This window comes from Callorhinchus milii, unplaced genomic scaffold, assembly GCF_018977255.1.
Source record: "Callorhinchus milii isolate IMCB2004 unplaced genomic scaffold, IMCB_Cmil_1.0 Scaffold16, whole genome shotgun sequence".
NCBI lineage: Eukaryota > Metazoa > Chordata > Chondrichthyes > Chimaeriformes > Callorhinchidae > Callorhinchus > Callorhinchus milii.
In genome coordinates this window covers 15,105,526-15,131,639 of record NW_024704757.1, presented here as the reverse complement: position 1 = coordinate 15,131,639, position 26,114 = coordinate 15,105,526, and the positions used below count along the sequence as shown (strand labels likewise).

The window sequence follows — 26,114 nt, the reverse complement described above, 5'->3', positions numbered from 1 at the left end:
CAAAAGTCCACCAGCCCGTTCCTCACCAGGCTCCACTGACTCCCCATTTCCCAGCAGAACGACTTTAAGATCCTTGTTCTTTCCATTAAACGTCTCCATAGTGTTGCCCCTTCCTTCCACCTCCGCAGGCTCCAGGGGTGCTATTCAGCCCTACTTCCTGATGGGAGAGTTTTCAGCCAGTCTGCTCCTACTCTTTGGGACTCTGTCCCCAAATCTCTCCTCCTCTGTCTCTCTCTCCGTCCTCCTCTGCTTTCAACAGAAGCACAGATGGAGGGTGGGGGGGTTTGGGAGAGGATGAGAATGCTTATTACACAAAGTCAGATCTTCAGACAGAAAAATACATCCTTTTATCCAGTGAGCACAAGTGCAGCTTCACATGCCTGTCTGCACTTTGCCTTTGAAAATCTTTCAGACAATTTAGCAATTTGACGTCTGATCAGACAAAAGTTAGCTCCTGTAGCTCAGTGGTTGGAGCACTCGCCCCGCAAACAGGAAATCTGGGTTTGATTCCCGGCAGGGCGAAACCTTGGGCAAGTTTCCTTACTCCACGCGCACGCCTGATAATAATCCCTCAAGATAAAAAAACAATAATAAAATTGGTCACTTCAATCCACACTGTTTGTGGGGACATTGCTGTGCGCAATTGGCTGCCTCGTAGCGCCCACAAATATGCAGTCAATTCACTTTACAGTATGTCCTGCGAAACGCTTTGAGACGTCTCAAAGACGTGATTAGGCGCTGTATCAAATGCAAGGATTACTATTTTATAAAGTTCGACAAGCCGGGTGGACAGATCAGAGGGAAGCAAAAAAAAAAAGTTCAAAGTGCCGAAACATTTTGTTGAATAATTTGTGCGCCAAACCGAAATGTTTCGGACACTTATCTCTCTGATCTAAACGTCTGGTTTAGAAACAGGTCATTTCGTACGGTGACTCGGCCGACCTGAAAGAAGTTAACATTTCGTGACCATTTCGTTTCATTATTCTGCCCTTCTGATAAGGATGCCCTCCAGGATGGTCGTGGCTCACTGCTTCAGCAAGCTTCCTACTCAGACATAGACAGGGCCTTGCCTGGTTGCTTTGACCTTCATTACCTCCTTAGTTACACACAGAGGTTTCCCACCAACCTTTGAAACCAATACAATAATAACATTAATAAGACGCAACAACAACACGTTACATTTGTATAGCACCTTTCATGTCAGGAGATGCAACGAGGAATAATAATAATAATCCTTGCATTTGATACAGCGCCTTATCACACCTTCCAGACGTCTCAAAGTGCTTCGCAGATTGTACTGTAAAGTATGTTTTGTGGGAGAGACAACACGGCAGCCAATTGCGCACAGCAGCGTTCCACAAATAGTGGTGGATTGAATGAGGATTATTACTCCAGGAAAAGCGATCTGCCAATCGACTAACAACCTAGGTAAACAGAGGTGTGTGTGTGTGTGTGTGGAGTAAGGAAACTAATGTTTCGCCCTGTCCTGCTCATGAATCCAACCTAGGTCCTCTCTCTTGCGAGGCGAGTGCTCTAACGACTGAGCTCCAATGTCAATGTGTGAATGAGGTAAGGGCTGCAACGCAGTGGGGCGGCAGGAAACGGGAATGGTGACTGGACTTCTTTTGTCCCAATTACATCACCGATGTTTCTGAGCCACTTGGGACAAAGAAAAATCAAAGCGGCAGCTTCCTTCCGTTTATTAATTCAATTATCGATGGCAAAGAAGGGGCCTTGTGACTGCCTGGCCATGACTGCGATTGAGCCTGTTAGCAAGCAATTACTCCCATTCGTGGAGAAATAGAGTGACCTGTTCAGAATACTGGTGAGATATAAGGTAAAAGCGGGCCAAACTCTGGTGGTATAGTGGTGGATTTTAATCAAGGCAGTGTCTGAGATGAACAGACCAGAAGGCTGCAGGTTACAATCACCAGATTGCACGTGCAACTTCGGGACTCGGTTTCAACTGTTTATTTTTTACGCAATATTTTCCCCCTTCCCCCCCCCCACCACCTCCACCGGTTCCTGCACAATAGGCAAGTGGAGTGGGGGGGTCATTGCCTGTATCAAGCAAGTTGGGAAGAGGTTGTCAAAGGCCTTGGGAGCAATTTGTAACAAAAGCAATGACTTGAACTAATATAGCACCTTTCACCCTAGAGTAACCTCTTGATACGCTTGGCAGAAATGGAGTGGAAACCCGAGAGAGGCAGGAAGAAAGGGGGAGGAGAGGAGAGGAATGAGCTGGCCAAAGGCACGGTCGAAGAGGTAGGTTTTTAGAAGGGTAGACCTTAGGAACCGACCATCACTAAATTGTTGTGTGCATGCACACGCAAACAAATAACCGCAGTTTCCCATTACGAGTGTACGGGGAATGAACCTACATCAGAGCAATTGTTTAATTTCGTCTCAACGCTCCCATTAACCATGTGTCTGCTCCTCATCACCCACTGTCTACTTTTTTTTGATTTAGCAATTACAGTACATACATAAAAGGGGGCTTGGGTTACAGCATTAAAGAGGGACTTCATGTTCGAGCTTCAAAGCCTGCAGTGGAATACAGCTGCTTACGTTTTATTTTAATTTTCCAAAACATCTGTCATTTTGCATGCATCAGACTGCATGCCGGGGAATCAGTGTCCGAATCAATTAGGCGACTGAAGGGAAAAAAATATGATTAGTGCACGAGATTGGCAAAGCTTGCCTGAACCACGAGGAAAAGAGAATTACAAATCTTACTCCAATGATCCCCCTCCCACTCTCTCCCTCCCCAACGCCTGCCCCACTCAACAAAAACCCTGTAAATAATAATAATCCTTGCATTTGATACAGCGCCTTATCTCATCTTCGAGACGTCTCAAAGCCCTTAATAGGATAGGTGAATTGATTGTGTATTTTGTGGGTGAAATAGCACAGTAAACCTCACATAAGTCATATCAGTTGGGACCCTAACTTTAATTTGATTTATGCAAAGTATGAGTTATGTCAAACTTGCATAAAATATAAACTCCTGAACCGGACTCGGGGCAGATGTAAGACTTGGGCTACTTTACGATTTACGCAGATCAGACTTGTGCGAGGTTTATTGTATCGCCTTTCACGTCTCAAAGCGCTTTGCAGGACTCGCTGTCAAGTGCGGTGATGGTTTTTATTTTGTAAGCAAACGCTATTCATCTGTACGGGGCTAGTGAAGCAAGAAGCGTCAACCCTGTTTGGCTTTTGATTGCACTGCTCAAACCTTGGGCGTTGTGAGCAATCTATGCTCGTGCACCATCTAGTGTCAAGCATCTGCGCTGTAGCAATGCACAGTAGATTTTGTATTCCGAGCGTGGGACAAACCTTTTCGTTGACAAATGCCTGGATTCGTATCAATGTAATACAAGTAATCCTTGCATTGAATATTACAGTGTAGCCTGTGAAGCGCTTTGAGACGTCTCAATGATGTGATAAGGCGCTGTATCAAATGCAAGGATTATTATTATATATTACATATAACATAAATTGGGCTTTTCATGCCAAGGAGATCGTTACAAAACTGCTTCGCAGGATTTGCTGATCAGTGTGGTGACGGTGTACGTGTAAGGAACATGACCCTCAATAAATCATTTTTTTAACCAACTTGTTGAAAGCTTAGCCTTGAAATTCAATCCTTTTTTAAACAAGGTATCGAGCCAGTCCTCTGTGACGGTCTCTAGTCCGGTTCCTGAGCCAGGCGGGTCCGCAGTATTCCAGGGCATTACTGATGACAGCACAGCCCGGCCTGGCTCATCGGCCGGACTTGGAAGGGCAGACCAGTAACTGGGGGCAGGGAATCATCCCACTCAGCTCCTGTTAAGCCTGCAAGCCTGACGGATAGGGTGGTCCTAGCTGGACAAGCGTCGGGAAAGCCTGCCGGACATTAAACAAGGTGACAGGACCTTAAAGAGACACCAAATAAGTAGTGACAACAGGCAAATGCTATAAAAGGTGAAGATCTCCCAGGAGCTAGGGATCTGCAGATGCTTTTACCTGTTCTCGCATATTGCAGTAAAGGTCATCTCCTGCAGGAATATTGTATAACTACTGTCTCGTATCATTGTACACTGTCATTGCTAACTGTCAGAAAAATACTGGGGGCAGAGGGGGGAGGGGAGGGGAGATTTGGGCGACAGGGGGTTGATGGCCATTACTTCTTCATTCAAGTTTAATCTCAGGTCATTGTTGCAAATGAGATTTACATCTTACACTGAAGAACGTTTAACCGAAAGTAGAAACACACCATTCAAAGGCAAATTGGCAATTAATTTGGCAATTAAAAGCTCACTTCCTTCTGTAAAACTTCTCTGAGATACAAAGGCGCATCTCGTGTGCCGAGGAAATGTGGCACAGGAATACGAATCGCACTTTCTGTTACAAAAACAACAAATCACATTGTATAGCAGCTTACGTGTCAGAAGGACGTCCCAAGACGCTGGACAGTTAAGGGTTTGCACCCGAGTGGGGTTGGGAATTAAGAGAGGCGGAGTGTGGGGTTGGGGAAATGGGAGTGACAAAGTCACAATTATTACCCCCTTCCTCCCCTATGCATTATGAGTGAGGGGTGCACTCATTTTTGCCAGTGTAAATTAACACCATGCAGGCTTAAACAAATTGGCAAACTTTACTCCCATGTAGATTTTGGCCTTAAGGTACTGGACTTTGTACATTTGAGTCGATGAAATGAGGGAGAGTGAAAAATTCCTATATTACTGCATTCCACTTTGCGTCAGAAAGATGACTGCATTGAGTCGAGGAGTATTTTTCACTCATTCTGCTTTGAATTTTGCATTGTGCACCACAAAGGAAAAAAAGTTAGCCCTCAACACGAAGGAAGCCTTTATAGTCTATAATCTACACACAATCCCCCAGGTAGAAATTATTCAATCACCTCGTGGCTGTTCTTAGGGTATTACTGTGCGCACATTGGCTTCTGTGTCTGCCTACACAATGTACCAGTAGATGGTAGCATCACCACACAATCCCTAATGAAGCTGAACCGGAAAGTTTCATTCTGTAAACTAAAAGAATATTGTTTCTCATGGATGAATATATTTATAATAATCTTTGCCTTTGATATAGCAACGTATCTTGCCATAGAAAAGGCACTTCAAGGAATGATTGTAAAATGCAGTGACTGTGTCTTTTTGTAGACGAACACGGCATCCAGTTTGCACACAGCAATGAAGTGAACAAACAGCCATGAAGTGAATGACCAATTTTATCTGAGGGAATATTATCCAGGGCACCAGAATCAACTCTTTTCTCTTTTCGAATAATGCCATGGGATCTTTTCAACGTCCGCTTCAACAGCCAGATATAAAGTATTCATGACAAGGTTGCAGATAATAATAATAATAATCCTTGCCTTTGATATATCGCCTTATCACGTTTTCAAGACTTCTCAAAGCGCTTCACAGAATATACTGTCGAGTGAATTGACAGTATATTTTGTGGACGAAATGCGGCAGCCAATTGCGCACAGCAGCGTCCCACAAACAGTCGTGGATTGAGTGAGCACTCAATACAACTAAAGACGACTAAAATGCTTATGCCTTTGTTCGTTGTTTTTTTAAAATTTACAATGATACAGTCAATGAGGGGCTTACATTATCAGTTTGACCTTCTTGTTGTTCACACCCAACAGTGCTAGAGAAATGTGCAGATTACTCAACGGTTTAAAGATGCTAATCCTTAAAGCACGCACTCCCATATTTTTAAGTGAATTCACTTTCAAGGAATTCAGCTCCAGTAGAGGTTAAAATATATAATTCTTCCAGAATAAACCGAGAATAGGTTGTAAGAAAATGCACAAAGGTGCTCCCATAATAAGTCGAATGCATCGTGTGGAAGATCAACGCACTGCATTCAATTAGCAGGTATTTTTCTCCCCTTAAAATGACACAAACTAAATTAAGTGACAATTGGCCATTTTCATTTCCATTATTTTATTGGATTATTTAAATATAAATGGGGTGAAGTCTCTGGTTCATTCCAAATTCATTCAGAGTATTCTAACATCACAGTAGCTGCCAAACAATTTTTTTTTTTACAATGCAACTGTATTCCACTATTTAGGGAGTCTTTTTTCTCATGATTTGCTGTTTCACATATAGCACCACACCCAATTTATCTTTTGCTGTAATCCACTACTAACAGAACCATCATCTTCACTAAGCTTCAACCACTAAATACAGAAGCACATGCAATTAATTCACTGGCCAGAAGACATTGTGCGCTTGGTAAGTACAATTCCCTTTGCAGGCTGTTTCCTTTATTCACCAAAGATTACTGTTCGCAGTGTAATTGCTTACTATGTGCATCATCAGTAGTGTTTGTGCTGAAGGGAGCTTTTCTAGTATTTTGATTTTTTGTTCCGTGTTTTCCTGTGTGAAAAAGTGCCATTTCAAGTGTACGTGGAGTCCTGTAGCTCAGTGGTTAGAGCACTCGCTTTGCAAGTGAGAGAACTGAGTTCAATTCCAGGCAGAGGGCGAAACCTCGGGCAAGTTTCCTTACTCCACACAGAGCCTAATAATAATGTCTCCAAAACCAAAAACAATAATTAAAATTGGTCATTTTCAATCTACGACTGTTTGTGGGACATTGCTGTGCGCAATTGGCCGCCGCGTTCGCCCACAAATATACAGTCAATTCACTTTACAGTGTGTTCTGTGAAGCGCTTTGGGACGTCCTCCCGACGTGAAAAGCGCTATATCAAATGCAAGGATTATTATTATTATTATTATTAATTCATACTCTGATGACTTACCACCCATTCATATTATTATTACCCATTAACAACCCACATCATTATTATTCATCATCAATCAACCAATATTTATTATTACTTCTGATTATCAAGTAATTAATTAATTAATTGATGTCGCTATAAATTAAATATTACTGGTAGTAATAGTTAGCATTATTTTTTATTGCAGTGCAAAGTACAGTGGCAGTGCTTTTGAACGTAGCTCCTCCCACCTGTGCCACACAGAGCTGTCAATCACGTCGGGGGGTGGGGAGGGGGGGAGGAGCGAGAGAGTCCCCCCGCGTGCGCATGCGCTGATGCGAGCTGCCAGCCCAGCCCCCGGGAGGGGGTGTTGTGCGCATGCGCCATCTCGAGCTGTCAGCCCAGCCCCCGGGAGGGGGTGTTGTGCGCATGCGCCATCTCGAGCTGTCAGCCCAGCCCCCGGGAGGGGGTGTTGTGCGCATGCGCTATCTCGAGCTGTCAGCCCAGCCCCCGGGTGGGGGTGTTGTGCGCATGCGCCATCTCGAGCTGTCAGCCCAGCCCCCCCCGGGAGGGGGCGTGGTGCGCATGCGCTGACCTGGAAGGTGCGGGCGGGAGGGATTTTTTTTTCGACGGTTGCCGCGCTGGTCACCGGGTGGCCATGGCGCCGCTCTCCAACCGTGTCCTGGGCGACAGGTAACAGACCGAGGCTCAGTGTGTGAGTGAGTGTGTGTGAGAGAGAAGGAAGGAGAGAGAGAGAGAGAGAGAAGGCGGGAGAGAGGCTGCGGCCTAGAGGGAGGGAGGGAGGGAGCGCGCGGCCTTCTGGTTCCCATAACAACCGCCCACAGACATCCCCCAGTTACCTGGGCTTCAGGGAACCCTGTGTCAGGGGCTGGTGTCAGGGGGGGCTGGTGAGAGAAGGGGGGGGCTGATGAGAGTGGGGGGGCTGGTGAGAGTGGGGGGGCTGGTGTCAGGGGGGGGTGGTGTCAGGGAGGGGGGGCTGGTGTCAGGGGGGCTGGTGTCAGGGAGGGGGGGCTGGTGTCAGGGGGGCTGGTGTCAGGGGGGGCTGGTGAGAGTGGGGGGGGGCTGGTGTCAGGGAGGGGGGGGTGGGGGTGGTGTCAGGGAGGGGGGGGGGGGTGGTGTCAGGGAGGGGGGGGTGTCAGGGAGGGGAGGCTGTTGTGAGAGGGGGGGGCTGGTGTCAGGGAGGGGTGGGGGTGGTGTCAGGGAAGGGGGTTGGTGTCAGGGAGGGAGGGGTGGGGGTGGTGTCAGGGAGGGAGGGGGGGCTGTTGTGAGAGGGGGGGCTGGTGTCAGGGAGGGAGGGGGGGGGTGGTGTCAGGGAGGGGGGGTGGTGTCAGGGAGGGGGGGGGGGGTGGTGTCAGGGAGGGGGGAGAGCTGGCTTTTTACTCTGTGAGGAGGAAGTTGTGTTACAAAGGAAAAGCTTTGGCAATTGTTGGGTGGAAAATGTAGAATAAAATCAGGATATATTGGAAATGCAGCGCAGGCGGATCAGAAGCTTAAAGAAGCCCTGGGTTCGGCCCGCGAGGACTCTTTTGTGGAGGATTTTCCCTTCCTGGGCCGGTGAGGTTTCAACGATTCGATCGACCACCTCGTTCCTGGGCCTCGGGTACAGTCAAGTGTCGAGGTAGGTGAGTGCCTCACGTCAAGCCGTTTACATGTCACTAAATGGCGCTTTGTGTTCCAACAGTAACTGAAGGATTAAACCAAGCTTATAATAATAATAATAATAATAATCCTTGCATTTCATATAGCGCTTATCACGTCTCCAAGACGTCTCAAAGACCTCCTTCACAGGATGTACTGTCAAGTGAAATGGCTGTTTTGTGGGCAAAACGCGGCAGCCAATTGTGGACAGCAGTGTCCCCCATGGATTGAGTGACCAAATTATTATTTTTTAATTTAACGCTTTGTATGGGGAGAAATTTTGTGCTGTTTCTATGTGAACCTTACTGTTTTCCTCGTACCTGTAACTTGCTCCCTCATCATCCGTTTCACCATCGGACTGACAGTTTAACTTAGAAGGAGAGGGATGTAGGCATGTGGTGACAAAGCTACCCAGAGATGGGGTTCCTCGAGTAAGCTGATGCCAGTTTATTTAGTAAATTCAGCCAGTTCACTTATGGGTATTATTATTGTTGTATCTTCATTAATTTTTTTTNAATCCTTTTCTTTCACAGATATAAAATCTACAAGTCAGAAACATGGTTGTCAAGCTGTTTTTTCCCAGTTGCTGTTCTGAAGCAGACAGTGGCCTGCTGATCGGTCGCTGGATTGAAGAGCAGAATGCTGCAGTTATCCTTGCAGTTATTCACTATCCGTTCATTCCTGGACAAGTGAAGCAGTACCTTAATGAGATTCATGATGCCACGAAGGTGGATGTTTGTGTTCTTGGGTCATGGAATAAGCACAACTCTGGGCCAAAGGAAGACTTGAGCCAGTTTCTGGAGGATCTGAGTTCCATTTTTCCACATGATCTCTGGTTACAGTTAAAACAGGAGAAACAGAATCAGTCTGTCTTCAGCTGTCAGCTGGTTGAAAAAGATGGAAAGGATAAAATAGAAAAAGTTATCTTAATCCATTATGACCAGCGCAAGGTTATGCTTTCAAAGTTGCATGGCCTGGATAGTAAAACCCCACAGGACATCGGTAACACTGAAATGGATTCGAAAAATATTACCTCAGATTTTGCAACAATATTTGATACCGTTTCTCAGTGTGAAATATTATTTATGATTGATCAATATGACGATACTCCAATTAAGTTTACTCACTGGCAAACAGAAGGAAGAGAAGCCAGTATTATTGTGGAACTTGTGAAACAGGCATCAGTACCAATATGCATGGCACTTTCGTTCTTCGTGACCCTTGTTTCGTACATCTGCAAAAGCAGGTAATTGATGTGAGAAAAAAATGCTGAAAACCCTGCTCTGTTGTTACAGCTTGTAGACGGGTTTGTCAAACTAGGTTTTCAGTAGTTCACCCCAAGACATTCCTACATTGATTCCTTGTTGTTCAAGATCCTCTGTTACTCCAAGTGGCAGAAATACAAGATGCTTCCAAGTACAATATTAATGATGCCTTAAAGCTCTTTCTGTTTGTGCTTATTCAACAAAATAGGTGCTTGTGGAGATGTACACCAGCACTTACGGGTGGAAGGGTGGGGGGGATGGGAGGAGGACTTAAATGTCAGGAATACATCATGCTGCTACAAAAAAATTAAAAGTAATTTACTTTTCAAACACTTCTGCTCACCCTTTCCCACTTTCTCTTTATTTTAACTTGTAATTTTTTGTGTGTAACAAATGAAGGCTACTCTAACTTTTGATGCTAAGATGTCTCCTCTTATTACCTTTTATCTTGAAGTTAATTTGCTGTATTTACACAAAGGGTGTGAGATAGATGCTTAAACTATTGTTTTGCTCCCTTTCACAGAGTGTTAAATGTATGGCCTCTACGTTTTTTATGGAGCAAACTATCGACATGTGTGCAGGTTGCACATCGTTTGGAACACTTGCAGATGATCACAAGTACCACAAAAGCACAGACTCACTCAGAGTTTATGAGGTACAGTAAGTCTACTATACTATAATCTTTTTACTAAAAGAAAAAGTTAATGACTGTTTACCTGAACAAACCAGCTGGTTTCTAAAGTAAAAGCATCTGACTAACAGTTTTGGATAAAATAGAACCATGGAAACCATAGAGATTTATAGCACAGAAGGCCATTTGGCCATTGTAGCTGTGCCGATTCTTGTTCACTATCCTTCAGGGGGAACTGTTTCCCTGCAATGTGGTTTGCCAGATAAACTGAATGTGAGACGATACCAATAAAGACGATCCAATAAAATGTCGATTAATTTCTAATTCCTGTTTGATTACCAGAGTATCATAATGATATTTGTCTAAAAAAAGTTTCTATTTTTATCTAGAAAGGCCAACCTCTTTGTCTCATTCCTGATTGATGTGGCCCTAGGAATTCTGCTGATCTCTTGGCTCTATCAGAAGAATCGCATTGGGCAGTTAGCAGGTGCCCTTGTTCCGTTTGCTGATGTAAGGGTACTTTGTTATGCGAGATGTTGTATGTGTAATCATGCTTGTTAAGGACTGACTGTATTATATCCTAAGTACTGTATGCTTTTTAAGGTACTTCAAGACTTCTAAGTGTTCATCCACTAAGAGAAGTGGAAGACACAAATAGGACAATTTAATGTTTCTAAACTATTCTTTTTCTGTGCTAACAGTACATTGCTAAAGAGTTACAGAATCTGTTAGAGTGGTTGATGGGAGCTCCTGCTGGTTTGAAGATGAACAAGGCACTAGACCAAGTACTGGGACGATTCTTCCTCTATCACATCCATCTTTGGATAAGTAAGTCCAATGTAACCCAACATGATGGGTTGTTTAGTACCTTAAGACTACTTGGTGACGCCACACAGATCTCTCTGATACATTGCATGCTGTTTTATTAAATGAGTGTTGCACTTGCAGATTCTCAACAAAGCAATGCTTATTTTATTTTGGGTCAAACCCAAGTTTTGATGTCCACTCAAAAATACTGGAGGCATTACCAGCAAAACTCTGTGTGAATTTAGAAAACTTCTGTCAAGGCTAACTTTGGGCCCCTATCAAAATACTAACCTGATATTTCTTTATTCTGTAGGTTACATTCATCTGATGTCTCCATTCATTGAGATGATCCTGTGGTATGCTGGACTGTCAGCATGCCTGGGTCTGACTATAGCCCTCTCCATTGTTTCAGACATCATTGCCCTCCTGACATTTCACATCTACTGCTTTTATGTTTACGGGGCAAGGTAAGGCTCAAGCATTCACTGAGAATAACGTGTTTCTGGAATAGGTGTCAGCTTGGCTCAGTTGTTAGCATTTTTGCTTATGATTCAGAAGGTTGCGGGTTCAACCCAACTTTGGGACTTTAAGCTCACAGATTCAAGGTTGACATTGCAATGCTGTCCATCAGCTGAAATGTTAAACTGAGATCCCTTCTGTCGTGGATGTCAAATATCTCACGGCACTACTGAAACGGGAGTTTCCAGTTTTTCCGGATTAAAATGTTAAAAGTGTGCTGTTGGGCACTCGCTGCCCACCAGGTGACGCCATATATTTTCAGGCATTCTTGTGGCAACCGAAAGTATCTGCAAACTGCAGTAACAGGCATTTTAATGAATGAAACACACCAGTTTCTGTGGAAACATGTATTGCAATCTACTTAGCTAAAGTTGATAAATTTTGCTTGAAAAATTACAGTAATTTTACATTTGATCTTTCCAGCAAATCTAATTTTCCAGCTCTTCCAATTTTAAAACTAATCTTAAATTGCTTTACTTGCCTTTTTTTTGGGTGGGGGGGAATCCCAACGTAGAAGCATGTTCCATGCATAGAGAGAGAGAGAGAGAGAAACGAGCAGATTATTCTAGCATGCTTGAAATTGGTATTAAAACAGGCATAACATTTGCCAAATAAGTGTATATTCTCATCAGCTGCTTCCAATGTGTGTCAGGGGCCAGACAGGTAAATTCTTCTGTATTGCTGTAGTGGGTAAACAATTGCTTTCAATGGTGTAGTCAGTGTTGTACACAATGAATGTTTTTCTTTGGTAAATAACCTGTTTGTTCATGTAATTACAAGTTCTTTATTACCCATGAAATGTGCCTGAGAAGTATATACATTGATATTGTTATTACTTGTTCAGTGAACAATTTTTTTAAATCTCACACTGTATCAGTTGCGTTGACAAATGTATAAAGACAGCAACAAATATAAAATGAAGACTATTAAATCAGTGTTGGTATAAATCCATTATTCTGACTGTAACATTTTGCTCAACAGCTTTCATGAGCAGAATATTTTCTTAGCAAATGGAGTGTGAAAGAAGCTACATTATTTATTAATGAAGCTTTTTACAGAGTTCAAGCAGAAGATAACTGCATTGATGTACTTGCCCATTGATGTGATTCGTGTAATTTTAAAAACATCTAATGCATGCCCTAAGTGTATTTGAAACACATTTATTTAATCTGGTAATGTTGGAAAAGGAACCCTGTGAAACGTGTCTGCTTTCCAGCGTCAGTTGACTTGAATGTAGTCAGTGTTTTTACAGATCAGTTGGAATCTTTTATCTTTCCGAGTTTAGAAACTAGAATGTGAACCATTAAACACAGGAAAGCCAATCTTTCAGACCATTTAGTTCACCTTATATAGCTCTGTATTGTTGACTCTAGCATTCCTTCTTATCTTAATACCAAGGGTGAAGCATTTTCAGCTGTCTGCCCTTTTATTCCACAAATCTTATCTTTTCGAAATGTCCAACCAAATTTGCATTCACTGCTCTTGGCTACAGTAAAACACCTCATAATTTTAACCAATGCACATAAGTCACCAGGCATTAGCTGTTTAATATGTGCCAACCAAAAATAATCAAAAAGGGAAGCAACGACAACTTCCCTTTGTATAAAAAAGGGGTTACTGATGGTTAGACTCTTCAAAAGTGTTGCCTTGTTAAGACAACTTGTTCATATAATTTAGTGAAAAAGTTCACAAATGAAATTGTTTTTGCTGAGCTTCTATGAATACTAACAGGATTAAAGTGCCAGCTGGCTGTGTTGTCTCTTGAGTCGGCATATGGAGTGTTATACATATTCTAAATCACTGCTTACATCAAGGCTAACCAGGCTTGTTCATACTTGTACAGATATTTCAGATGCAGCATTTGCAGTTTCCACAATGCGGCTTTTTGTACTGCTACCATTGCAGCTACAAATTAGCGCTCAGATTAGTCATTATGTCGTATGCATGCATTACAATCTTTGCAGCTTTTGTTTTCACTATTAACATTTCTTTTCAAAGCCATCTTTGTTTACTACTGGCCTGACCTGCAAAGCTTACTCTAAGAGCCATTGTCATTTTGCAACCCTTACGTACCAATAGTCAGTGTTTTTATTTCTTCAACAAAAGTATTTTGGAGTCAGCTATTTCTAGGAAGAAAACATTCATCATGTGCACCTCTCTAGTAGTACAAAGTGACACTGTTTAACATCTGTTGCAGTGTGGTAAATCTTGTGTGTACTGAATATTGAATTTTTATTTGTCACTTTATATCCTCTTTTTCCCACCATGTTGCAATTGTTTTACAAATCTGGAATTGCAGTCAAAGCCACTAATGGATCTCAATATTAAGCATGTGAAAGCATAGACAGATTGACAAAATGGGTCGGTAAACAAACAAGTTAGTTTAACTGAAGGTTTCAAAATCACTCGGCTTTGGCCTTTTTTTCCCAAAATATTAAAGATTTGTGAACGTTTTTATTACAGTTTTAGGTCTTAAGTTCTGTGCAGTCTCTATAGTATAAAATCAGATCTCATGGGAATTTCTTCCCATAAGATCACACGACTGGGGTTTCACATGGAGAAGATCCTTTGGCTCATTTGATCTTATCCTTCCAGACATATACTCACCCTGACATCCTCCTGTTCTATTTAGTATTAAACTGTTTCTTAAATGTATTCAGCATCCTGGCTTCAAGCATTGTTCTGGCTAACTTGTTCTAATCATTAATTACTCTCTGGTAAAGAAATCGTTCTGGTGTCCATCCTAAAATTATCCTGAATATATACCTTTTGACATATCTGAAATAAAAAAATTGTAAAACTGTTGTATTTAGTACATTGAGCGTTTAACGAACTCCTCAGGATAGTTGTTATCTTTTGCACTAAGCTTATAGTTGTTGTACGATAACATTTTTAATGGATTGCTTCTTGCACAGACTGTACTGTTTCAAGATCTATGGGTTGTCATCTCTGTGGCGGTTATTCAGAGGAAAGAAGTGGAATGTTCTGAGGCAACGTGTTGACTCCTGCTCATATGACTTGGATCAGGTAGGTGTTTAAGGTGAAGATTTGGTTCTGACTTTCTATTCAAAATACTTACAGACTACTCCTTTTTTACAAGTTATTATGTTACTAATCTACTGTTTAATCTTTGTTTAATGTGTGTTTCATATTATTGTGATCATTTCTGTTTGGGAAGTCAAGCTTCCCTTTGTGGTTACTGTTCTTCAAATCCTATGCCAAGTGGACAATATAGGGATATCTTTGCTTTACAAAAAGGTATAAGCACATTGTTTACAAAGAACTGCGTATAGCTTTGTTTGTAGGTTTTTGAGGATGTATCTTTTATTTGCACCTTTTGTTCAATTACATCTCTTGTTCAATGGCATCTCTGCATTTTGCATTTTAGTTATTCAGACGTGAAACTCACTTACTCCATGAAAGCCGTAACATTGTGCAATTATTCAGTTAGGATGTAGAATTCTGTGGTAATCGACTGCAGTTCATTGAGGTTTAAGCCTGCAACAATTGAATTACACACTATCATTGTTGAGCATCATAAATATCAAGGTCATGCAGTGGATTGACTGCTAGTGCCACAACACTGATATTTGACCAAAATGAAAGACTCCAAGCATACATATTTTGAATTAGACAATGTAAATTTTGATGTAACAATGGCACCTTCTGTTTTTTGCTTGCAGTTGTTTATTGGAACCCTGCTGTTTACCATTCTCCTCTTCCTCTTGCCAACTACAGCACTCTACTACCTGGTGTTTACATTGGTAATGGCTGCATTTTCACTTTAGCAATTGTCAATCAACGTGAAACACTAGTAAACAATCAATGACTTCATTTTCTTGAGTTCTGATACGCACTGGGGCTTACAAGCCATTGTAATTCATGGGTTGCCGTGTATATCTTCAGGTTAAAGCAAATGGTTTGAAATGGCATGGTATTATTACTGAATTTCTATTAAAATTTACATTTGTGATACAGGTATTTCTTTAATAGTAAAACATATAATAACCCTTGCATTTGAAAAGCGCTATATCAAATGCAAGGATTATTATTATTATTATTATAGTGCCTTATCACATCTTCGAAACATTTCAAAGGGTTTCACAGAGGATACTGTAAAGTGAATTGACTGTATTACTTTGTGGGTGTAACACGGCAGCCAATTGCTAAATAGTCACAGTTTAGTAATGTAAATTGTTTTAACATTAGTTTGCTGTACCTACCAGTACACTCACATTTAAATTTTTGGTCCTTCCAACAGCTACGTCTGGTTGTGGTTATCGTGCAAGGTCTCATTCATTTGTTTGTGGACCTCATAAACTCTCTCCCGTTCTATGCATTAGGACTTCGACTGTGCCGACCTTACGTTCTTGCAGGTGATGATCTAACAGCTAAGTTCATTTGGGTGATTCTTAAAACTGTAATTGTTGCTTGTTTGTATGTTCTGGATGTTTGTATAAAGAACCAACTACCTTTGTTGCAAACAGAGGTTCATTGGCACTTCTATTTAAGCTTCTCAATTTTTCCAGTTCTCTATAGAATTCCCATAGATTTACATAGAATACAGCACAAGAACATTCCATTTGGCCCAATCAGTCCATGTCATTTATACGCCACAGACTGATTAACTACATGTGACTTATTTAAAGTCTCTTTTTTTAGCTCATAAAAAGTTGCTGTCTTTTAATCACGTATTTTGCTTCTACTGATAAGGTGCCAAATTTAAAAATTGTCTTTTTAGATTTACCGAGTGATAACATGAAAAGGATGTAATTGCCTTTTCAGAAGCTAGTTATGTTGCTTATAATTTAGGTAAATGTCTAGAAAAGGGTAATTTTCCAAAAAGTGGGTAAATTTGGAAATTGGTGGATGTTCCTACCTGCCAAGGTCTAAATTTATCCACATTTGGAGAATCACTTTTATAATAATGTCCTTGCAAAAACATGTTCAGAAATTTGACCTCCATGTGGTTTGTGGTGTGTTTTTGATGGATGTGGTTTGTGTTTGATCCGCAGTTGGTGTGAAGTTTGACGTTTTTCAGAAAGTCTCTGACAAACCTCTTCACTTGTTAATGCAGGTACAATCGTTAATGTTTTCTCTATCACTTGACTGTAAACATTGCAGCAGCATTTTTATTTAAAAAGTTGAATTGCATAAATATTGGTTATTTGAAACAATCTGTTTGGTTCCTCTTTTGGGGGGTTGGGATTTCAAATGAAAACATTTTGGAAGTATAAACGAGAACATACGAATAGTTTGAACGTGGTGAAGAACGTTAGGTACAGATCAGCAGTGACCATGAGGTCCAGGGTAGAGAACGAGAGGTCGGGTGCCGTCTGCATGCATGTGAAGTGGAGCCCATGCTTCCAGACACTATCCCTGTGAGGGAGCACGTAGCCAAGAGAGAGGAGATCAAAGATAGAGCCCCAAAGAACACCATAAATGATCATACAGGACAGGAGAAAAAAACATTAGAGAGACAGTGAGAACATTAGGACAAGTAAGACGGAAACCAAGACAGTAGATAGTAAGAAAATAATAATTTCTCCTAATAATGGTGGTATTTTCTTGATAACAGATCAATCCATTGACCTACGGGATGATAATCCAGCATTACAGATTGGCAACCTACAGCTGTTATCCCAAAGATTCCTGGGCGGCACTTTGTAAGAAACTTTTCATTGGGGAACTGATTTATCCTTGGAGGCACAAAACTGAGAAACAAGACTGAGGAAACCTAACATGAGAACAGCAGTCTGAGCAAGTGCACTTGTCTAATGTTATGTATATCTTTTATTTCATTTTAGGATGAAGATTTTAAACCAGTTAAGGCAAGTTAACTGCAGTAAATCTTTTTTAAATTGACGCAATCAAAATACAAATGATTTTTAAAAGAAAATTATAACCATTTAAAATGAGATATTTCAATATTGCCAAACTTTTTTTTTCTCCCTGACATATTGCAACCAAGTAAACAGTGCACTGAGAAAAATTAAAATACTCCTAACTATTAAAGTATTCGTGTTTAAGAAGCACAATATATTTGTTAACCCTCTCTAATATAGTGAAGCACTTTACCATCCATTGGGTGTGAGATTTAACCATTAATCTAAGAGTAGGTCCAGGGAAATACCACTCTTCCTGAAGCAGCCAGTTACTTTACATATTAGTTCAACCACCAATGACCCTACAACTGATATTATAACCATAATAGTTACTTAGAAATTGAGAGTATCTTTTCTTTGTAATGATGACAGATATCCAGTAGTTTAAATCAATTTTAAATAATATTTCATAATAATATTTAAGAATTTTTTAGTCCAATCTATCTATCTCAATTCTTTTTCTAATAACCTAAACCTTTAATATTTGTTTGGATTCTATTTTCTCTTAGTTTTCCCTCATCCATTTTGGAGGAAGTAGTAATTTGTTTTTAAAATGTGGTTAAATCTTTGGTTTCAGATTTTTTTTTTTTTTTTTTTTGGAAAAGCTGTTTTCCAGTTAACAAAAACTTAAAAAGGTCAGGATTGACGTGGTCAAATCCCAAACTAACTTTAGGTTTGTTAAAACTTGTCAGATTAGGAAGAGAGACTGCCATATATATACTGGACATCAGACGACAGAGGCCCACGATGATCAGATGATTACGTCGTGTGTGTGTGTGTAAGGGGTGTATTTACCTCAAGTATATATTTTGATTTGCTACAAATATGAAAGTTGCAATTTTTTGGGTTACAAGTGTTTTAGAAAAGGCTACTTTTTTATATATATTATATATATATACTTTAAAACTAAGAGTTTCCTTTTTGTATTTCTTTGTATATTGGTACATTTGATAGTAATTTTTAAACAAACAAATCCAGACACATTCCAGGCTGTGGTGTCATGAAGGTGAGCAATCTACCAGCAGTGTCTCCCCGAACTGAGGTTTAGTTCCTGTTAAACCGATCTATTTCTCTAAATCCAAATGGACTCAATTCTCAGATTAATTTTAGAAAACGTATGAAGGGAATTCTTTGCCGTGTGTTTAAAAATAATTCAAATAACTTACGCACGGATGTTCAGAGTTGATGTTATCATTTTGTCATGTAACGTTTCAGCTTGTACTGTTTCTGCGTACTCTGGAAAGGATGCCCTCTGTGATGTGCGCTCCGAAGCTATGGTGTAAGTTAGTTCTTTTGGTTGGCGAGACTATTATAGTTGGAGCGTGGAGTACTTTAATGACACTCTTACGTGCTCCCGACATGAAAGGCGCCACACAAATGTAATTTTGTTGTTTAATGTTGTGATTGTCACGCATCAGCGAGATTATCCTACTTTGCACGAAGGAGAAACATTGTGAGGTATCTCCTGGCACCGAAAAAAATGCACTGTTACCAGCTGGATGCGCACGTTGTTCAGAACATTTGGCAGATTGTCTGAAATCTGTTCTAAATTGGGATAGTTCCCTTTTTGTATTGGGCATACAACAATTATGATCACGAAGCGTTCATTATCATATGTTCCATGACTGTTTCAAGTTATGTTTTTCATGCACTCCCTCTAATATTGTTACTTTTAGGATTCATTCTGAAGAGCCAATGTGACACTATTTGAACATTAACTAGTTGGTCTGATGAATAAAATTTCTGCTGGTGCCATTTTGTGTATTTTGATTGTTTTTGCAAGAACAATTCATGAATTTACATAATTATGTTCAGTAATATGCAGGGAATAAACTGTGTTGAGACTATAACCCAGTGGAGCAACTTCGACATTGTTATAGATTATAAGTGAATCCTAAGTATGCTGATCAACACAATATAAAATGGTAGCCTTAAAATCTTTGTTAGCTGTTTGATTTGAATAGGAGGCAATTTTGCCGTGCCACCCAGAGGTGATTTCGACATGGGTGGAATTTTGGGTGTTAAACTGCTTACAAGTATTGCGAAATTTCTGTGAGTTGCATTGTAAAGTTCTATTGATTTTAGATAATGTGTGAGTCATTGATAATGTGAAAAGTGTTAAACTTCAAGCATGAACTTGCTTTGTGCTGCACAGTGTCGGTTTTCCTATATACCTGTGCTGAACCACGCCACCCAAATCCTAACCTTCTCGGTAATTAAATTAGCAGCGTTTCAAAGAAATGTATTGTTTGCAGTTAAAATGTAATCCTTTTATTTTTAATCCCAAAGGCACCATCTCTAAAAGTCAACATTTTCAGGGGCATGACGGGCAAGCTCAAAGTGTGCATAATGGTTAAGCATGTAGTTAATCAAGTGTTGTCGCTTCCCACTGAGCAATTAATAGCTTGACTATATCACCAGGAATTGAATGTGGCACTGTACTTTAAAGGACCAAATTGAAAGGCACTCAAGGCCAGAAGTACCATTGGAAGTTATTTTTGTTCATTCCACCATTCTACTGTGATCTAACCCCCGGATAGTATTTGATTTTTTTTGTCCAAAAGCCGCACTCCCATGGGGGTGTGGCACGATGCCTGTGTGAACCTGATTTGAGATTCTATCAGGAGGATTAAAGCTCAATGTTGTTGTGTACTCGAACTGAAAATAAATACTTTCTCTCTGGTGGCTTTGCCACAATGACTTGCAGTAAATGGAAAGCTGCCTTTATTCTTAACCAACACCCCTGAGGGAGCAGTTGCACTGCCCCATCCTGAAACCAGCAGCCAGATGGCTATCTCTCAGGAGAGTCACTTGCAGGCCTCTTAACAGCAAATCTGAGTGTGCCAGCACAAACCGCTCGGTTCCTATTAGCATTTTAATCTATTCGTTATTTCACACAGAATGCCCTGTAGTCCCCCTTTCAAAATGAGATCTTATGGCAACAGAAAGATAATTATGTTTTGAATCGAAGGCTTTGTTTCAAAAGGATGGGAATACAGCTTTATACTTTTACAACCTAGATTTATATCACCGTTACTTTTTTAAAAAAATAATATATGTACTTGTACCAAATATAGTAATTAAATTATACCAATCTACTAAGAAATGGACCGTGGAGTTTTTCTTTTTGCTTGCCAAAAATAGAACTATCAGCAAAAAAGCACCTCAAGATTTGTTATTCAAATGTTATTGGGGTTGTTACTGTACTATTGTAATGTTACTCCATGTGTTAAACCTAATATTATTCAGACTCTATAATCTGGCAGTGTCTTGAATAAAACATAGAATGTTCAATGTGGATTCACGCAAATGTTCAGTTTCATATGAGCCTCATGGTGGCTCACCTCAGCATCCAACTTGTCTTAGTAGTCTTCTGCTTATACAGCAGTTATTCCGTGTCAGTGCATGTTGTTAAGTTCTTCAAACCCAAACATATCTTCACTCAGTGTTCACAATGCATGTATTGTCCAGGAGGATCAGGAATCCTGGCTGGTTTTCCTCTCACAATAATAATAATAATAATAATCCTTGCATTTGATATAGTACTTTTCACGTCGGGAGGACGTCCCAAAGCGCTTCACAGAACACACTGTAAAGTGAATTGACTGTATATTTGTGGGCGAACGTGGCAGCCAATTGCGCACAGCAATGTCCCACAAACAGTTGTAGACTGAAAATGACCAATTTATTATTGTTTTTGTTTTGGAGGGATTATTATTAGGCTCTGTGTGGAGTAAGGAAACTTGTCCAAGGTTTCGCCCTCTGCCTGGAATTGAACTCAGGTCTCTCACTTGCAAAGCGAGTGCTCTAACCACTGAGCTACAGGACTCCAGATCTTTGGTTTGGAGAGAGAACGAAGAGTCAAGCATGTATCAGAAACTGGGTGAATAATTACACCATTACCATAACCATAATCAAACAAATATCTTTTCTCCAACTTGGAAAGTGACGATGAGCTAGATTTATTTTGTAGCCCCTCAAAGCAGTGGTATTTGACTAGCGATGTGTTGTTGCCATGTGAGAAGCGGAAAAAGGTACACATCAACTTCAGTCAGTTTCCAAACTTCCGGACCAAACTGTCAAGACATTTTTACTGGTTCAACTTACAACTTCAAGTGTGTCCCTTCCAATCAGCAGGAACCTTTTGCAACGAGATTACATGTGGAGTGTGACGTGGTCAACAGTATAATAATTGTTTCAAATGCAGAATCATGATAATTCTAACTTTTTTATCAATTGCAAGTTCACTTCTACACCGACTTCATAAATGATTAAACAAAAATGCCAAAATCCATGCATATTGTATGGATACTCGGGCTGAGATTCCGTGCCTCGAATAACAATCTAAAGACCCCTGAGGCTGGATTTTAAACTCTTGAGTCAGTCATGATTTATCTTTAAATTTACATCTAACAATCAAAATATGATTGTTATGCAAATACAGAAAAGAAACTTATCGTACTGACCAGATGTTATTACTAGTGTTCAAGGTGAAGAAGTCCTTTTGCGAATGGTTTAGTGAGCCACTTATTTACTTTCATTATTCTGTAATGGGCCGAGGACCACTGTCTGGATACAGAGATAAACGTGATGCAAAATAAACAAACCTATTGTGATAGTTACAGTATCTGGTATAGATGCTGATCTAAACCCCACTAGCAAAAGAAATTAATCCCCAATTGTGTCAGTTCAAAGGCACTGTTATCCCGCAGAGAGAGCAAGTGGTAGTGTGATTATAATCATGTTATCTAAGCTGTTACCATAGCAATGTCTTCAGATAAGTAATCAAGGGCGAGCCCAGTGTAATTTTGACTATGAAGGGTGGGTTTTTGATTATGTGTAAAATACTCCAGTGGATTTGCATTTGTGTTAATACTTTTGATACTCTCCATTATAGCTCTTTTTGCAAACAAGTATTTCTGGTAATTTTAATAAAACATTTGTCGTTATCTACGAGAGAACAGACCACAAAAGGGGTGATACCTTCTCAAATGCAGCCTATGCCTCCTACTTTTACTGCCAAGGATAAAGAGACTCAAGCCAGTCTCATAAGTTGGGGACATTTCTGGCAAGAATATACATCCCTTATTGTGTCGAAATTTACTGCGACTCTTCTTTTCAAAACACATGGATGAACCAGACTGTGGGATAAATGTGCCAGTCTGGAAAGGTGATATATAGCCATGTTTGGGAATAAGCAAAACACCACGTGGCTCACCCACACGGTAGCAACCTTTACTGCCAACACCCCACCCCTCCCCTCCACCCACCTCTCCCATTTGGATCTGCAGGTTGAGGCAGGGAGCCAAGTAAACAGGAAGTCTGGAGTCTGGTGGTGCTTTTTGGACAGTTCTACCTGCCTGACCGAAGCAATTAGAATCCCACACACAAAAATCCAAAGACAAATGAGTGTCCTATGAAAGTCCATAAAAATTCAATCTGATTTTGTTCCATTCTTACAACAGATCCAAGTTATTTTTCTTCTGGGTCTCCATCGTGAAAACAAATGTTTGGTTTAACATCGAGGTAATGTGACCACACGAGTAACACGACAGTTTGCAATGAACAACAACAAATACGACATCACAGCGAATGAACGATGTTAGAAACACCCAAGAACATTCTGATAACCCGGAATGTACTGAAAGTCGGGATGTACAGCTTGATGATTAAAGGATACTAAACCTTTCTAATTATACTGTATAATCTTCAGCTTTGTAAATTTTGAAAAATCTTTGTGTAAATTACACAGTAATGAAATTCAATAGACACATTTATCAGCATGTCTTGTTGAACATGTTACCTCCTTCAGAGATAATTATTAACAGAATTTCCACAATAGAGCATCTGTGTGAGCATTTCATCTCCTTGTCATTGATCCAACAACTGTGCCTCCACTTAATGCCAGGTTTGTGACCTCTGTTCTTCAATACATTTAATTGTCACAGTGGGAGAAAAATCAGATGCAAGCATTAATTCACTGTGTGTCTTCCTGTTCATTTCTACTTTAAAGTAAATGTGCGACTTGGGCATTCTGTAACTCAATAATTATGGATAATTTAGTTATCTGCTTTGCAGCTTCAAATATGTGTTGATCCAATTACACTGAGATGTTCGATTATACTCTAACGTTTTCCAATTGATCCACAAAAATTAAAATTCCTGTTTCTGCCAATAAATTGAACACAACGTGCAGAGATAGACACCCTCGCAGTTAGTGTAAGATTATTTCCTGCCTTTCATCAAAATAAGCTGAACTATGTAGTTTTAAGAAATCTCCCACAAATCATCACCAAATGTTTGGCTGATATACTTTATCTTTGTATAAGAGCCAAAACACGTATTTCCAGATAACGGATCCCTCCTTTGTGGCAAAAAGAAACCGTTTGTAATGTTTGGAAGGTAGATCTGCCCCCCGCAGGCTTACAAATACACAGTCACTACACTTCACAGTAAAATCCTGGAAATGCTTTGAGATGTCTCGAGGACACGACAAGCTGCTCTATCAAATGCAACGATTACTATTAGTTATTAAGCCAAATAAGGAACTACCCTTTGGTAAAATTCCAGGAAGATGTTGCGGTTCTTCTGCAAAAAAGGCACAATGCAGATATTGTGCAGAAATTTAAGAAAACATCAAAACTAATCAGCCGGAATTTCAGAATTTGGTTTCAAACCGTAAAGAAAAGAACCAACCGTAATGAACACAACAGTTTCCTTTGTGGGCAACAGTACGTCAAGACATTTAATAACTGCCTGTCACAAATTCTGTATAACAGACGGAAATGTTACACAAGTCCATTGAAAGAGTTCAAAATTCATATGTAAGAGATAGATTTACTAACGTAACAAGCGCCAATGTGTTACAAAGACGACAAGGTGCAAACTAGGTCCCTCTTTTCACAGGGGGTAGGTAAGCGTGACAAGTTAAATTCACATCCGCGGGAGTTTTATGTTGTCACGTATCGACATTAGAACATGTGTGTACACTCAATCGAGGGACATTTGTGGAGTCCTGTAGCTCAGTGGTTAGAGCACTCGCTTTGCAAGTGAGAGACCTGAGTTTAATTCCAGGCAGAGGGCGAAACCTTGGGCAAGTTTCCTTACTCCACACAGAGCCTAATAATAATCCCTCCAAAACCAAAAACAATAATAAATTGGTCATTTTCAATCTACGACTGTTTGTGGGACATTGCTGTGCGCAATTGGCTGCCGCGTTCGCCCACAAATATACAGTCAATTCACTTTACAGTGTGTTCTGTGAAGCACTTTGGGACGTCCTCCCGACGTGAAAAGCGCTATATCAAATGCAAGGATTATTATTATTATTATTATTATTTAGTGACAGTTGAGCATGACAAAAAAAAATGCTGTGACTAACGCTCCACTTTTAAGAGATATGAGCCGCAAATAATAAATCAGAGTAACCTTTAGCCCTTCATGTCATACGGCCAAAAGTGAGTCTGTCTGTACGTGGGAATAATGCAGCGGTTGCCTGGGTAACAATTCTGGAGGTGTAAAAACAGAAACAAACACTCACTAATGGTCCTGTTAATTAAAATACCACTCTATGAAGCAATAAGATGCAAATCTGCATGAGAATTCAATAACCTCAGTGGTCGACCTTTTATATTACGAATTACAAAAGAACCAAAAATATTTTTATTTACCCCGCGTCACTTTCTGCTGGATTCCATCATAAGTAGGTACCATATTATTGGAGTACACTGTGGACTTAAGAACAGTTCAAAAGAAAGACAGTCACAAAGGCCACATTAATTGGATGAAATTGCATTCGGAGCCAGAATCGTTCATTTAAATTGAATCTAAAATAAAATGTATCTTGCAGAGTGAACAGAGAGAGACAGGTTGATTGATTCGTTTATTTTCTATGGGGTTGAGTGAAATCAATAGGAGATACAGCCCTGCGAGAAGCTCTGGAAGCATGTTGATCACAGTAATCTAGAAACACTTTGAAATGTTTCAACCTATTATAGGCAGTAAATGCAAGTTAAATTAGTATTTAAGTCTAGCGAGGGGAACAAACAGTACATGAAAAATTACAAAGGTGCATTTTTGCTGCTACAATGCTGTTGACTACTGAATATAAATACTGCAAGTCGGCGTCACAGAGGTATCTCAAAAACGTGAAAAATCACGCCATTTAAAATTTAGTGAACGTTAGAATATTTCAGGAAAACGCGAGAGAAAGTATTTTATCTGTTGAAATAGTGCCATTGGAACCTGACAAGATCCACTTTTCTCACCCGCGTTCAGACATCAGAGGCGCTATACGAATGCAATTTGTTGGTAGTTGTTTGTACTGCATCCCTCCAAAACCCCTCTCCCATACCCCTTCCTCCCATTAGTTTTCCTATTAAATATGTCTTATTTTATAATAATACAATAATATGCCTTTCCTGAGTAATTACATATCTTCACCTATACTTTTTTGCCAGTTTCTCGGCTCGGTTAGGGGGTTCAAGACCCACTTCAGGACTTCGAGCGAGCTAACACTTCAGTACAATATTGGGGATAGATAATTTTGGGGGGTGGGGAGGGGGGGAGGACAAGTTTGCAGGTCTATGGGGAAGAGAGCGCGGGGG

The 26,114-nt window shown here is 40.4% G+C and overlaps 1 protein-coding gene across 6 annotated transcripts; it reads left to right on the top strand.

The window, feature by feature from the left end:
- The first annotated feature begins 6,228 nt into the window (after nucleotides 1-6,228).
- pigq (phosphatidylinositol glycan anchor biosynthesis, class Q) lies at nucleotides 6,229-17,939 on the top strand. Of its 6 annotated transcripts, none has more exons than XM_007908375.2 (12): nucleotides 6,231-6,254; nucleotides 8,236-8,381; nucleotides 8,935-9,647; nucleotides 10,190-10,321; nucleotides 10,687-10,807; nucleotides 10,999-11,125; nucleotides 11,418-11,571; nucleotides 14,539-14,650; nucleotides 15,307-15,387; nucleotides 15,885-15,999; nucleotides 16,639-16,700; nucleotides 17,202-17,939. In XM_007908375.2, the coding sequence occupies exons 3-12, from the start codon at nucleotides 8,959-8,961 to the stop codon at nucleotides 17,352-17,354; spliced, it is 1,746 nt and encodes a 581-aa protein (XP_007906566.1). In that variant the 5' UTR covers nucleotides 6,231-6,254; nucleotides 8,236-8,381; nucleotides 8,935-8,958; the 3' UTR covers nucleotides 17,355-17,939. The 6 variants fall into 6 exon arrangements, with proteins under 6 accessions (XP_007906567.1, XP_007906566.1, XP_007906565.1 ...); XM_007908374.2 differs by lacking the exon at nucleotides 6,231-6,254 and adding an exon at nucleotides 7,315-7,435; XM_007908376.2 differs by lacking the exon at nucleotides 8,236-8,381 and having other exon boundaries at nucleotides 6,229-6,254.
- Nucleotides 17,940-26,114: the final 8,175 nt, after the last annotated feature.